The following is a 12,976-nucleotide window of genomic DNA, read 5'->3' as shown; positions in this document are numbered from 1 at the left end:
GAAAAATAATCGTAGTATTTTGCACCAAAATTATAATTTTCTTTTCGTTTATATCGTTCTAGTGTATTTATACGAAATAGCATGTGCGTGGTGACGAGTTATCGGTGTGTGGAAAGTGCTCTCCATTGTACGTATATTTTCCACGAATTCATGTTGTTTTTTCGTCTGGATTTTATCTTTGTTTGTGGATATGATCATGAAATTCCATCTACTATACTTATTTTCGATATTAAGCTGATGTGCACCGATCATAAGCCAGAATATCGACAATGTATATGGAGGAAAAGTTCATACCTTTTCACTGCCATGCGAATTTACTCTTACGCAATCAAGGAAAATAGTGCGTTCGATTATCAAATCGTACCGCAAGAATTAGTTTAATTTTATTTTTCTTTAAAGTAAAGTATTTCATAAATATGCAATATGTATCAATTGGTAGACATCCCATTCCTGTCCATAGGCATGTAAATATATAGAAAATTTACTGTACTGTGCATGCTAGCTGCAATAAATGCCTTGCTTCTATCTAGCAAACTAACAATACTTTCCATCTCATGAAGTAATTATTTTAAGTATTACTGGTCTTATACGTTGGCTGATTGAGGACATAATTGACTTGTAATCCAATGTTGCAGACTTACAATAGAGGTTTACTTTGAAACATTATGTTATGTCCAAGTTGTTTTACCCATCAGAAATTTGACGTTTTAATTAAATAATGAATTAATTACTGACTCTTCTTATTATATATATATATTAGTTGTTATATTGTAACCATTATACATATAAGTTCTTATTAATTCCCTATACTGTATAGTTAAAAATATAGCATCTCATTTTAAAATTATTGTCCAAGTATCTTGACGAATACCAAATTGGCATAAATAATTTATTTTAGAAGGCATAACTGTATATAAATATATATAGGGCTATATGTTCAGTCATTCACAAAAATTGGGCCACAGTGGCCGAGTGGTTACTGGTTAAGATGTGTGTATTTTTTTTAACATTCTATCAATAGCCAGGGTCATATAAGGATGTCCCAGGTTTGTAGGTGGAGGAAAGCCTGATAACCTGAAGAAAAACCACTGACCAGCCGTCAGTACCTGGCAACTGTCCCACATGAGATTCAAACTCGCGACCCAGAGGTGGAGGGCTTGTGGTTATATGTCATGACATCTTAACCACTCAGCCCCTGGTTAAGATATCTCAACATTTTACCACAATGCCTAGCCCTCCACCCCTGGATCATGAGTTCCAATCCCATGTGGGGCAGTTGCCAGGATGTAATGATAGCTGGTCGGTGGTTTTTCTCCCGAGTACTCCAGCTTTCCTCCACTACCAAACTGGCATGTCCATACATGACCCTAGCTGTTAATAAGACCTTATACTATGATATAATTTGGAGTCATTATTGATTGAAACACTTATTTATTGATTCAAATTAACATGACAAGGTATGAGGTGTAGATTTGTAGTGGCAGATTTGAAATATGTTTGTCATGTGTTCATTTCTACAGAAAGGAAAATGATTAAATCCAAAAGCCAGATAACTAGCCAACGTCGACTTCGGCAGCCGGTGGAGGGACTTTTCTGTAATTACACTCACAGGACATGTATGCACAACAGATTAGATGGATATGAATATTGTGTTAGACATATTCTGGAGGACAAAAATGCGCCATTTAAACAATGTGCTTTCATTTCAAGCAAGAATGGGAAGCGTTGTCTCAATGCAGCGCCAAAGGCAGACAGGAAAGATGGGTAAGATTTATGTAAAAAAAACATTACCCAATAAATATTGTTTTTCAAACATCAAATATTGTGCATTGATGATGAAAATAATAATATCTCATTTAGATGAAAATGGGGGGGGGGAAATCTGTAATATACCGGGTATGTAGTATCCATGCAGGGTTTGCTTTTATGCATATATATAGCATAGAAAATAAAAAAGTTTTAAAGGACCACATTTTTTTCTAGAACTACATTCTAATCACATGGGAGGACCCCACCTAGCGCAACCCCTGCCATGGCATCTTAAATTTGTGTTCAAATATCACAATTTAGTATTACACACGTACGTGTATTACCGTATTATATTATAACTATGTGTGTATATATATATATATATTTATATCAAGCATATTGAACCTAGCCAAGGGTAGTAACTCACAAATGAATTCTAGCAAAACGATGATGCAACTTTTCAAACTTGTACATCAGCAATCTGATGAAATCTACATAGACTATACACATATGCAGTTTGGACTGAACTTACTGACACCTTACTATGGGGAAGGGAAACATTAGCAGGTACTATTTTGTCTATACTTTTAATGACTTTAATAGAAATCATACATGTAAGTTTACTAATGTAATTTACCAAAGGCTATCCATCTTTTGAGCAAAAAATGTAATATTGGTTGAAAGTTTCAACAATTTTTACAGATATTGTGCTGAACATTCACGGAGAGCTGTACTGCTGCGACAGAGATCCACCAGGAAATCACAGCCCAAAGAGACAGCAGAAAGCTTACTGGAGGATCTAGATCATTTTAAAGGTGCGCAAGACCGTCAGCGACTCAAAGGTTACACAGACAGTGTGGCAAGTAAAGTTTTAGGTAAGTACAAGGCATCTTTTAAATTTATCGGGGAATTGATTTACAATCTTCCTTCAAACCATGTGCAGTGAGTGTACTATAAATATATTGTATTCGTCATAATACAGGGGCTTCAATATCCCAAAACAATATGGGTTAAGTACAATTACCGTCGATTAGTCCCATCTTCCTATATGACGTCACAAAACTCGCATGAAATAATGACATCATAATGGGACTAATCGACGGTAATTATACCTTACCCACGTCATTTTGGGATATTGAAACCCCCGTATTAGCGTCCCTCTCCCAATAAATGCCACGCCCACTCACATTGGCATTGTGCACATGTAAACCACAACGTAATAATGTGTTCCAAAGGAAAGAAGGCATATGCATGTTTGGTACTGAGACAGATTAATGTGCCATGAATATGGAATGAGTTAAAATATGACCCAACTTTTTTGGAGGTTTTTCATCCACAACTTGCATTTTCATAAGCTTAGAAGTGCACCCCTTTGATGATATATTTTTAAGTGTCTAGGTGCTAATTACGGCGAATAAGATGCATGAATATTAAACAAGTGTTACTGACTCTAGAAATACTGATTTCATTTTCTGAGTTTCTTGCTTTAAAGTGTATGATGTTCAGGCACCATTACAATAATAAGTCATTGCTGCCACTTGTGTAGAAGCTCTGTCTGTGATGAACATAGATTTGCTCCTGAATTTAGTGTGGATAGCAGCACGTCAGTCTGAGACAAAGCGTCCATTTTGTGACTACTACAGCAACAACACAATACGCTAACTCTCTGTTTGCACACTTTAGAAACTATTCTAGCAAAAGACTAACACTTCTTGAGTTTGCTATAAAAGTAATTATGCTAAATTAAAAAAAAAAAAATATTTTTGCAGATTTACTGAAAACTTGATGTCATACACCGCATGGTAGATATTACAGCAATTTCTAGATGTTTATATATCTTTATATACTGCACAAGAGCGCTGGGGAAAAAGCCCTACTTTTGCAGTTAGTATCATGATCTATTAGTATTTAAATTGATTATTCCTGACTATTTATTTTCCTGTAGGTTTGACACGGAGATATACATGTATAGCATTTGCTCTTAATTCTTAGGGTCCCTTACTGATCATCTTATATTCCTTTGCCCCATAGGATATTTTGAAAAAAAAACAGAAAAATACTGATTTTGTCATTTAGAAGCTCAGATTTCAATAGATAGAAATTCTGTTTTGAGAGTCATTCAAGTCAATGCCTTACATATTCTTCTAATCTGTCAGTTTCAAGATACCAAAGTGACAGGTAAAGAACATATATTGACAGCATGTAAAAGGATAAAAACTTATCAAATTTTAAATTTGAGGAGGTATCAATACATTTATTCAGGAAACTATGTACTTTTAAAAATATGTAGACATTTATATTTGATGTGATTTTCGATGTGTCAAAATCTTAAAAATATGTAGACATTTATATTTGATGTGATTTTCGATGTGTCAAAATCAACAAAAGATGGGACTAATCTGTGACTAGTAAATTATTCTTAGTAGTAAATTATTCTTTGTCCACATATAGATTTGCTATTTTAAAACCTTTGTATTGAAATAAACTCATAGTATTTAACCGTTTGAACCACACTGTACATGTGAAAAGGCAATGCTGTGTGTTTGGTGGATCTGGTTGGGAAATTCCTTCTATATTACATGGATACAATGTATATGTTTGCCTATGATGAAAAAATGATTTGCTCCTGAACTAAATGTTGAAACAGCACGTCAGACTGAGGCATAATACATAGTCGAAGTTTGGAAGTTATATATTCATCAGAAATATGATATAGCTGGGAGCTTTAATAACATATGCTTAAACTTTTGTAATGTGTATGTATGTTTTCTCTTTGTTGCATCCTCCAAAAATTCTGACTGATTTTCTAAGAGACAGAATTCTTCTCTTATCTAATCTATGGTCTCAGAAATGTAGAAATGAAGTTTTACTATTTTCTGTCGTGTTTTCTGCCATTAGATATTTATTGTTTGCTAAATTCTATTTTAATTGTGTCTATGTAGAGTATGCTAGTTCTGAGGATTCTGACGTGGAAGCCCCTTTAGTGGACCAAGCATGGCGAGGAGATGGCGACAGTGACCCTGAGAGTATTGACAGTGATCAAGAGGACTTACTCAAGTAAGTTGGTAGATCATAAGTGACCTCAATCAAATGATATCAAAGTAACTTGGCAAATGTATTGTGATTTAAAATCTTAATAATGGATAATGGTTTAGTTAAGACATAATACTCAGAAGGAAGAGGAATATACAGGAAAAGCAGTGAAAAGATTTCTCTTTCCTTTGCCTGATATAGATCTTAATACAGTGATGGGTGTCAAGAACTATTTATAATCTTATGCTTATTTTTGCATCTCTGTACTGTTACAATACATAGATATAAAAGTAAACATGAAGTCAAGGTATATTTTGCTTCTATGAGATTAATGAAGATATATATCAAATTAAAAAGGGGATCTGGATGATCATAGGAGGGCAATATGTTGTCTAAGGCCTTTTGTTATTTATCTTAAACATCGCAAAAAGAAGACAAAGATGTGTTTTAAAAGTATTTTGAACATGTATCATTGTCATTGTAGCCTTAAGAATAGAACGAATATACGTACCCAGCCTACTATACCTTTCGGCTGGGTACGGTATTGTGCCTATGTGTCCTAGTGGAGCACTGCCTCAGAAAATAAATCCGGCACAATTTTCTATACTTTTTTCTAGGTTTCCAATAATTTTGTGCATAAAAATGCATTTACCTATATATTACTTTTGTCCATGACAAGCATTCTTAATATCTACTATACCCCTCACAAGACGTCAAGTTCACAATTTCTTGAATCGTCTTATAATTTTCCTTTAACTTTATATGCGGAAAATTAATTCTCCTTATGAATATTGTATATTTTTTTATGGTTCAGTTTTATTTCCTAGTAGGTAAGTGATATAAAACAAGTATGATAAAATGCATACATAGATTTTAATAATGGTTTGCATAATCAGTACTTTGCTCCAATAGCTGTAATAGGCACCAATTGTATCTCTAAAAACGACACCATCATCTGTCTAAAAGCCTTTTGAGCTACAACATCGCAGCTACCTTAAGATCTGTTCTGTTTGTACCGATAGACATGCTGGGGTATACACTGCTGAGGAGGTGGCTTTGGTAATGAGAGACAAGCTCATTCGACTACAGTCACTATACATTGACCAGTTCAAACGACTTCAGCACATAATGAAGGAGAAACGAAGAAAGTACCTACACACTCATAAACAGGAAAAGGAATCTCTAGGTAAGGTTATTACTTGCTTCTTGGGATCAAAGAGAAAAATGGAAGATTCTTAATCTGATTTGTGGAGGCGTATCTTCTAAAGAAAGAACATTTCTAGTTTGATCTTCATTCACACGTGAAGTCATTCCCTGCAGCAATAAGATAGGATTTCTTCACAAACAGGTTGTATTAAATTGATTTTACTGTATGTTTACAGGTAGTTTGTCCGTTTATAAAGAAGGCCCAGAAACAAGGGACAAATACACCAAATTGAAAGCACTCAAACGATACCACAAAAGGCATGGAAAGGTAGGTTTAAAAGCGAGCTTTTCTTCAGAAGTTTTTACAATTTTTTTAATGCAAATTTCAATGGCTAATTATATGATTGCCGATGATGAAGATTTGCTTCTGAATTTGAGGTTGAAACAGCACGTCAGACTGAGGCAAATCAAAATAGTACTTGTAAATTAATGAAGAAAAGATTTTAATATTTGAGAAATTTTGAGTGTTTTAATGAAAAATGTATCTTATATATGTGTATATGACAGTATAGATAGGAGAGAGAAGGAGTTAGTTAATACATGTAAAGAATCGATGATAACAACATAATTATGATAATATTTACCATTAAACCAGATCAAAACATAAAAAAAAAATACAATTGCTGTGCCTAGAAGATTATGTTGTAAAGTTGCTATTTCTACGAATATACAAATGTATCACCAAGTTAACATCAAAATCAATTTTGTGCTAAATTTTGATTGTGTCAAAATATGTATATTTACAGTAATTCAGCATTAGCATTATATTTAACCCAATAAACTCTCACGGTGCTTTAAAATGGAGGAGGGGGACTCTTAATACAACTAAATTTAGATTGACCTAATTAATCCTTTCATAAAAGTAAACTATAAAACCAATTTGTAAAAGAAATCAAATAAAGAAACAATTATATGATTGCTGATGATGAAGATTTGCTTCTGAATTTGAGGTTGAAACAGCACGTCAGACTGAGGCAAATCAAAATAGTACTTGTAAATTAATGAAGAAAAGATTTTAATATTTGAGAAATTTTGAGTGTTTTAATGAAAAATGTATCTAATATATGTGTATATGACAGTATAGATAGGAGAGAGAAAGAGTTAGTTAATACATGTAAAGAGTCGTTGATAACAACATAATTATGATAACATTTACCATTAAACCAAATCAAAATTTGAAGGGGAAAAAAACCAATTGCTGTGCCTAGAAGATTATATGTTGTAAAGTTGCTATTTCTACGAACATACAAATGTATCACTGAGTTAACTTCAAAATCAATCTTGTGCTAAATTTTGATTGTGCCAAAATATGTATATTTACAGTCATTCAGCATTCGTGTTTATGAAGGTATAATATTTAACCCAATAAACTCTTAGGTGCTTTAAAATGTAGTAGGGAGACTCTTAATACAACCAAATTTAGATTGACCTAATCCTTTCATAAAAGTAAACTATAAATCAATTTGTAGAAGAAATCAAATAAAGAAAACAATAACATGATTGCCGATGAAGAAAGATTTTTTCTGAATTAGAGGTTGAAACAGCACGTCAGACTGAGGCAAATAAATCAGTACTTGTGAAATAATGAAGAAAACAATTTTATATTGGAGAAATTTTCAGTGTTATAACGAAAAATGAACCTAATAAATGTGTATATGGCAGTATAGATAGGAGAGAGAAGGAGTTAGTCAATACATGTAAAGAGTCGATGATAACAACATAATTATGATAACATTTACCATTAAACCAAATCAAAATTTGAAGGGGGAAAAAACCAATTGCTGTGCCTAGAAGATTATATGTTGTAAAGTTGCTATTTCTATGAACATACAAATGTATCACTGAGTTAACTTCAAAATCAATCTTGTGCTAAATTTTGATTGTGCCAAAATATGTATATTTACAGTAATTCGGCATTCGTGTTTATGAAAGTATCATATTTAACCCAATAAACTCTTACGGTGCTTTTAAATGGAGGAGGGGGACTCTTAATACAACTAAATTTAGATTGACCTAATTAATCCTTTCATAAAAGTAAACTATAAATTAATTTGTAGAAGAAATCAAATAAAGAAAACAATAATATGATTGCCGATGAAGAAAGATTTTTTCTGAATTGGCGGTTGAAACAGCACGTCAGACTGAGGCAAATGAAAATAGTACTTGTGAAATATTGAAGAAAAGAACAACATAAAGGACCAAATATATCACATAGTTTAAATAGGAGAGGGAAGGAATGAGGGTTATACTTCTATAGAGTACCACTACACATAATCCAGGCGTTGGTAGTCTGGACAACTCTCGCTCCAGATGGAAATGTAAGGGAACAGATTACCGTTATGTTACATAATGAGTAAGAACACAAAATCCGGCCATCCAAAAAATTCATAAGTTGGACGGTTTATGCTTGGATGGAAGGTGTCCAGATTATCAAAGGTTCACTGTAGTAGGAGAGAGCCTCAGACAGGAGTCAATGAAGACAACATATGATAACATCTAATTTCACAAAAATACGAAACGAATGCTGCGTTTAGAACACACATATTTAAGTATTATGTTCATGAAGTTCATATAAATTCCAATAGCTAGTATTGTGATTGCCAATGATGAAAGGATTGTGTTTCTGAATTGGAGGTTGAAACAGCACGTCAGACTGAGGCAAATCAAAGCTATATATATGTGTAAAATATTTATTTTGGAACTTTGTGTGTTCATGAAAACAACATACTGTACCTACATGATAATGTAATGAAGTTCAGAACTAACAAAGGAATAAGAGAGTTAAGGATATAACCTTGGAGAGTACATGTACCACTGGTAATAATTTATATAAAGGAGGGAAGAGTCATTGATGACGACGTATTATAACATCTTAATTTACAAATGTGTCTGGAACACACATAATTCAGTTCATGGATCCCGGAGTTTATACAAATTCTAATAGCTATGTAGAATGACTGGTATCCCTGTAGGCATTGATCTCGAGAGGATATGATTTATACAACTGGTATATCCAGTGGCATTGCCCTGGCTCTTATCCAAAGGCATTGATCTCAATTCTAATAGCTAGTTCAGTGTGATTGCCAATGATGTAAGGTTTAAGTTTCTGAATTGGAGGTTGAAACAGCACGTCAGACTGAGGCAAATTGAAGAAATATGTTTGTAAAATAGTAATAAAATGTTTTGTTTGGGGAGTTTGTGTTTTCATGAAAATATCATAATGCACCTAACATATATATGGATGAGTTAGGCTTATTCTCTTGAAAAGTTCATGTACCACTGGTAATATAAATAACATATATGAAGGAGTCGTAATTCAGTATCATTGTCTGAACCTCTTTTCACTTTTGTTTTACATATACTTTATACAGAAGCTTTACAATTTTTTTCCTGTTATAGGAGGCACTATTACATCGTCAGTCCAAGCAGAGAAGGATAGCTGTGTCAGAGGGGGCCAATTACCGACCTCCCTCCTACCCAAAGTGTGTTAATGTACGAGAAGGCAACAAGTGTTCACTTAGAGCACTACCACTGTCCAAGTACTGCTCAGAACGTATCCTTTTGTCCAGTAGTGCTTCATACATACACGGATAGAAAATGCTTACCACCTATCTAATTTGCTGGAGTGTTGCACTTTTATCTTGTGTTTATTCTACTATCATCTATAATACCATCATTAGAAAAAGATCAGATTGCTATTAGAACACATTTACTATAATTAGGGAAATTGGAGGATACTGGTAATTTTGAGCATACATTTGATAACAACTTTGATATCCTTATCCTGCTGTTTGTATGTAGAATTATGAAAAAATAGCAATATCTATACCACATAATACACAAAATTCTAGTGAACAATATTATTTTAAAGTAGACACTTATTTCAAGGTTATGAACAAGTAGATTATGGATCCTTGACCTTCGGTTTAGACATTTTAACTGACCAGTACCAGGTGCTGTATCGACCTTGCCAATTTGGAGGTGGTCGCTGTGGTCAGCCAGTGGTCACTCTGGAGGACAATGCAAGGTGTCCACTTCACACTTCACTCAAGCAAATGGATACCAGGTTTCCCCTCAAACTGGAGGTAAACCATTTCTATAATTATGTAATGTCAGACAAGGCTTCTAATTTCACAAAAGAAAGTTATTACAAGGTTCCACTGTTACATTTCGATAAAAGCTTCATAGTGAATCTTTGAGATTTATCAGTCTTTTCCATACCAACTTGATTGAGAAAAAAAACATTCCACATTGTAAATGCTTTGACAATGTTTATGATAATTCCATCTTTGATATGTTGTAGGAGACAGACGACGAGCTAGATCTTGACGAGGCCGAGTTGTTACCAAAGGACATATTACTGCCACATCTGGATGCCTTGCAGGCCAGAGACGCCATGGCCCAACATCTCCTCTCAAAGAACCCAGAACTTCCGGAGTCCATTTTCTCTGGATCTGACCCCGATGATCATCCAGTATCTTCCTATACTCAGGATTCCTTACAGTCTTTGATTTCTTCAAAACATTTACTAGACACTGACCTCAAAATCCAGCTCGATCAGCAACAGTCATCATCAAATATGTCATCAGCATCCTCGTCTTCATCTCCGTCACCATGGTCAGACGAAACCAAAGAGGAGAAAAAAGTAGCGTACGGACCCTTGTTACTACAGCACCTACAGGGAAAGGTTGATATAACAAACCTCCACAATCGGCCCCGTGTTCCCGTTACCAGTCCCAGACCCACCACTGCCACCACACCCGAATCAAATGTTGCATCAGATGTGTCGGTATCTACCCCACTGTCTACTTCGTCATCTACACTCACAGCAAGCTCTTCTGAGAATCACAATGGACATGAATCATCTCAGAATGGTGATAGCATGGATATATGAAAGACTCATCAATTTTAAGATGAAAGTGTGTGTCAGTTCGTCAAGACACTTCGATTTTGATTGGAAATAATTTTGGGACCAATTGTTCGATAGCAGAAAGCATTTTCCACTTTACTGACAGTGCTCTTTACATCCAATTTTGCTGCATTTCTTATTGTTTATTATGTATTTGTTGTTATTAAATGTTTTGATTGTACAAAGTGTTTTGTAAGACCTTATTGCTATGCTCTTTTATAAGCCATAAACACAGTGATGTGTATAAATGGATATATCTACTGAAATTGACAATGTCTGTGGTACAGTATCATACAGTGTAATGCCCAAAAATCACTGGATTTTGGTTTTCCTCCACCTGTAAGTTGCACTGGTGTATAGGTATAGGCCACATTCCCAATTTTCAGGGGAAAAGTTGTGACTTGTACTTTATTTTGTTGGATTATTATCATAATTCTAGCAAATGCTTACCCATGATGAGAAAAGCAACAAGGTGTACATGCATGTTACTACATATGCAATACTTTTCTGACTATAGCGACAGACAGCTTCATCAACATGTCACAACAGTTTTAAGTTTTGCGTATCAAAAACTATCGGTTTCATCTTCAAACATCAAAATCAAATGATATGACTCCTTAGCACCCTAACATTCCACAGGGTTACTAGAATTAGTTACAGTTTATATAGATAGGGACTATCCTAGTGTCCTTAGACAATTTTAGGCATCTAGTTTCTAGATCGATATTGGTAATAGGAGAAAGGTGGAAAGCTTGTCATGGTGAAAAAATTACACAATTTTACCACCACCAGATTCCAAAACTGGATCAAGGACAGTTTTTTGCGTCAGATCTGTTAAAACCGGGATGCTATCGCCTAAAGACAACTCTTGGTAGCATTGTGCAAGATGTTTTTGAAATGAAAATTATTAAACTTGCAACAATAGTTGTAAACATTTCTGTAAAGACCCAGTAGAAATATATGTATTTATTATTTTATTTTTTCTCTAATATAGCTATAGGTGTAGAAGTTCCATCTTGGCAAACTGTCTACCTTTCTTTTTATCCGAATGAAAGAGGTTTGTCTTTTACCTATTTTTAGCTCACCTGGTCCGAAGAATTAGGCGATACTGACCTGTTCATTTTACACATGTAATCAAGAGGCTCAAATATTTGATATTGGATCCAATTCAAATATCTTTTGTATCTTCCCCATGATGCCTATAACTGGTATGCATATTGCATTTTGGAACCAATCAGAAAAGAAGAAGGAATACAGAGGCAGCCATCTCCGATTTTGACAATTGAAGTTATTATTATGGTTATTGGAACCTTTCTCAAATTTTTTTTGTAGGTCTGTTAGTGTTTTATGACAGTCAGTCACATTAAACTTTTAGACTGATCTGAAAACAAAATGGCCGACAGGCAGCCATCTTGGATTTTGACAAAAGAAGATGGTTATATCTGTTTCTCTGAAAGTATTGGAAGTAATTTCTCTGAAATGTCAAAAGTACCAGTTAGGTTGGTCTGCCATCTTAGATTTTGACACTTTTCTAAAAAAAATAATCAAAAAAGTTTCCTTAAATTGAATTTGCAGTGTCATTTTAACCCTATTCTGCCTATTGAATTACATATTATAATGTATATCAATTTTGAAACAAATCCAGACATTTGCCATATTGTATTAGTAGACTTCATTTCAAAGAAAGGAATAAAGAATAAAATGCACAGAAATTATTCTTCTTTCCATTTACTGACATGGATCATGTTATGGTGGGCATTCTCGAATCTCTTGATTTTTCCCCCATGTTTACAACAAAACCCGGATTTCATTTCATTTTTAATACAACAGTGCAAAATGTTCATTTAACAAAAATCATAAATGTACATGTATTTACTAGTAACAAAATGGTGTTGGTATTATTTCATTTAATCTAACTATTTTCAAGAATTAATTCATAATATCATTCAATAAAAATCTTTATTACTGTATATTTGAAAATTTTGTATTACATGTATATTGAAAATTTTGTATACATGTATAGCATTGTAACATACCTATACACATGTAGATGTGGAAAAAATTGCCAAACCTAACAGC

General features: G+C 33.9%; 1 protein-coding gene across 2 annotated transcripts; it reads left to right on the top strand.

Annotated features, from left to right (window-relative positions):
• Positions 1–25: 25 nt before the first annotated feature.
• Positions 26–11,083, top strand: LOC138321655 (KAT8 regulatory NSL complex subunit 2-like). Of its 2 annotated transcripts, XM_069265483.1 has the most exons (9): positions 26–127; positions 1,521–1,764; positions 2,452–2,624; positions 4,692–4,806; positions 5,805–5,968; positions 6,165–6,256; positions 9,388–9,541; positions 9,919–10,073; positions 10,292–11,083. In XM_069265483.1, the coding sequence occupies exons 2-9, from the start codon at positions 1,529–1,531 to the stop codon at positions 10,880–10,882; spliced, it is 1,680 nt and encodes a 559-aa protein (XP_069121584.1). In that variant the 5' UTR covers positions 26–127; positions 1,521–1,528; the 3' UTR covers positions 10,883–11,083. The 2 variants fall into 2 exon arrangements, with proteins under 2 accessions (XP_069121584.1, XP_069121585.1); XM_069265484.1 differs by lacking the exons at positions 26–127; positions 1,521–1,764 and adding an exon at positions 2,185–2,316.
• The last annotated feature ends 1,893 nt before the right edge of the window (positions 11,084–12,976 follow it).

Source organism: Argopecten irradians, chromosome 4 (assembly GCF_041381155.1).
Source record: "Argopecten irradians isolate NY chromosome 4, Ai_NY, whole genome shotgun sequence".
NCBI lineage: Eukaryota > Metazoa > Mollusca > Bivalvia > Pectinida > Pectinidae > Argopecten > Argopecten irradians.
The sequence above is the reverse complement of the archived record's forward strand: the minus strand, read 5'-3'. Positions and strand labels throughout refer to the sequence as shown.

Coding starts and splice junctions, on each gene's coding strand:
- LOC138321655 (XM_069265483.1), top strand. CDS start 1,529: ATGATTAAATCCAAAAGCCAGATAACTAGCCAACGTCGACTTCGGCAG. Junction 2,625..4,691: donor TGTGGCAAGTAAAGTTTTAG/GTAAGTACAAGG, acceptor GTGTCTATGTAG/AGTATGCTAGTTCTGAGGAT. Junction 9,542..9,918: donor GTCCAAGTACTGCTCAGAAC/GTATCCTTTTGT, acceptor CCTTCGGTTTAG/ACATTTTAACTGACCAGTAC.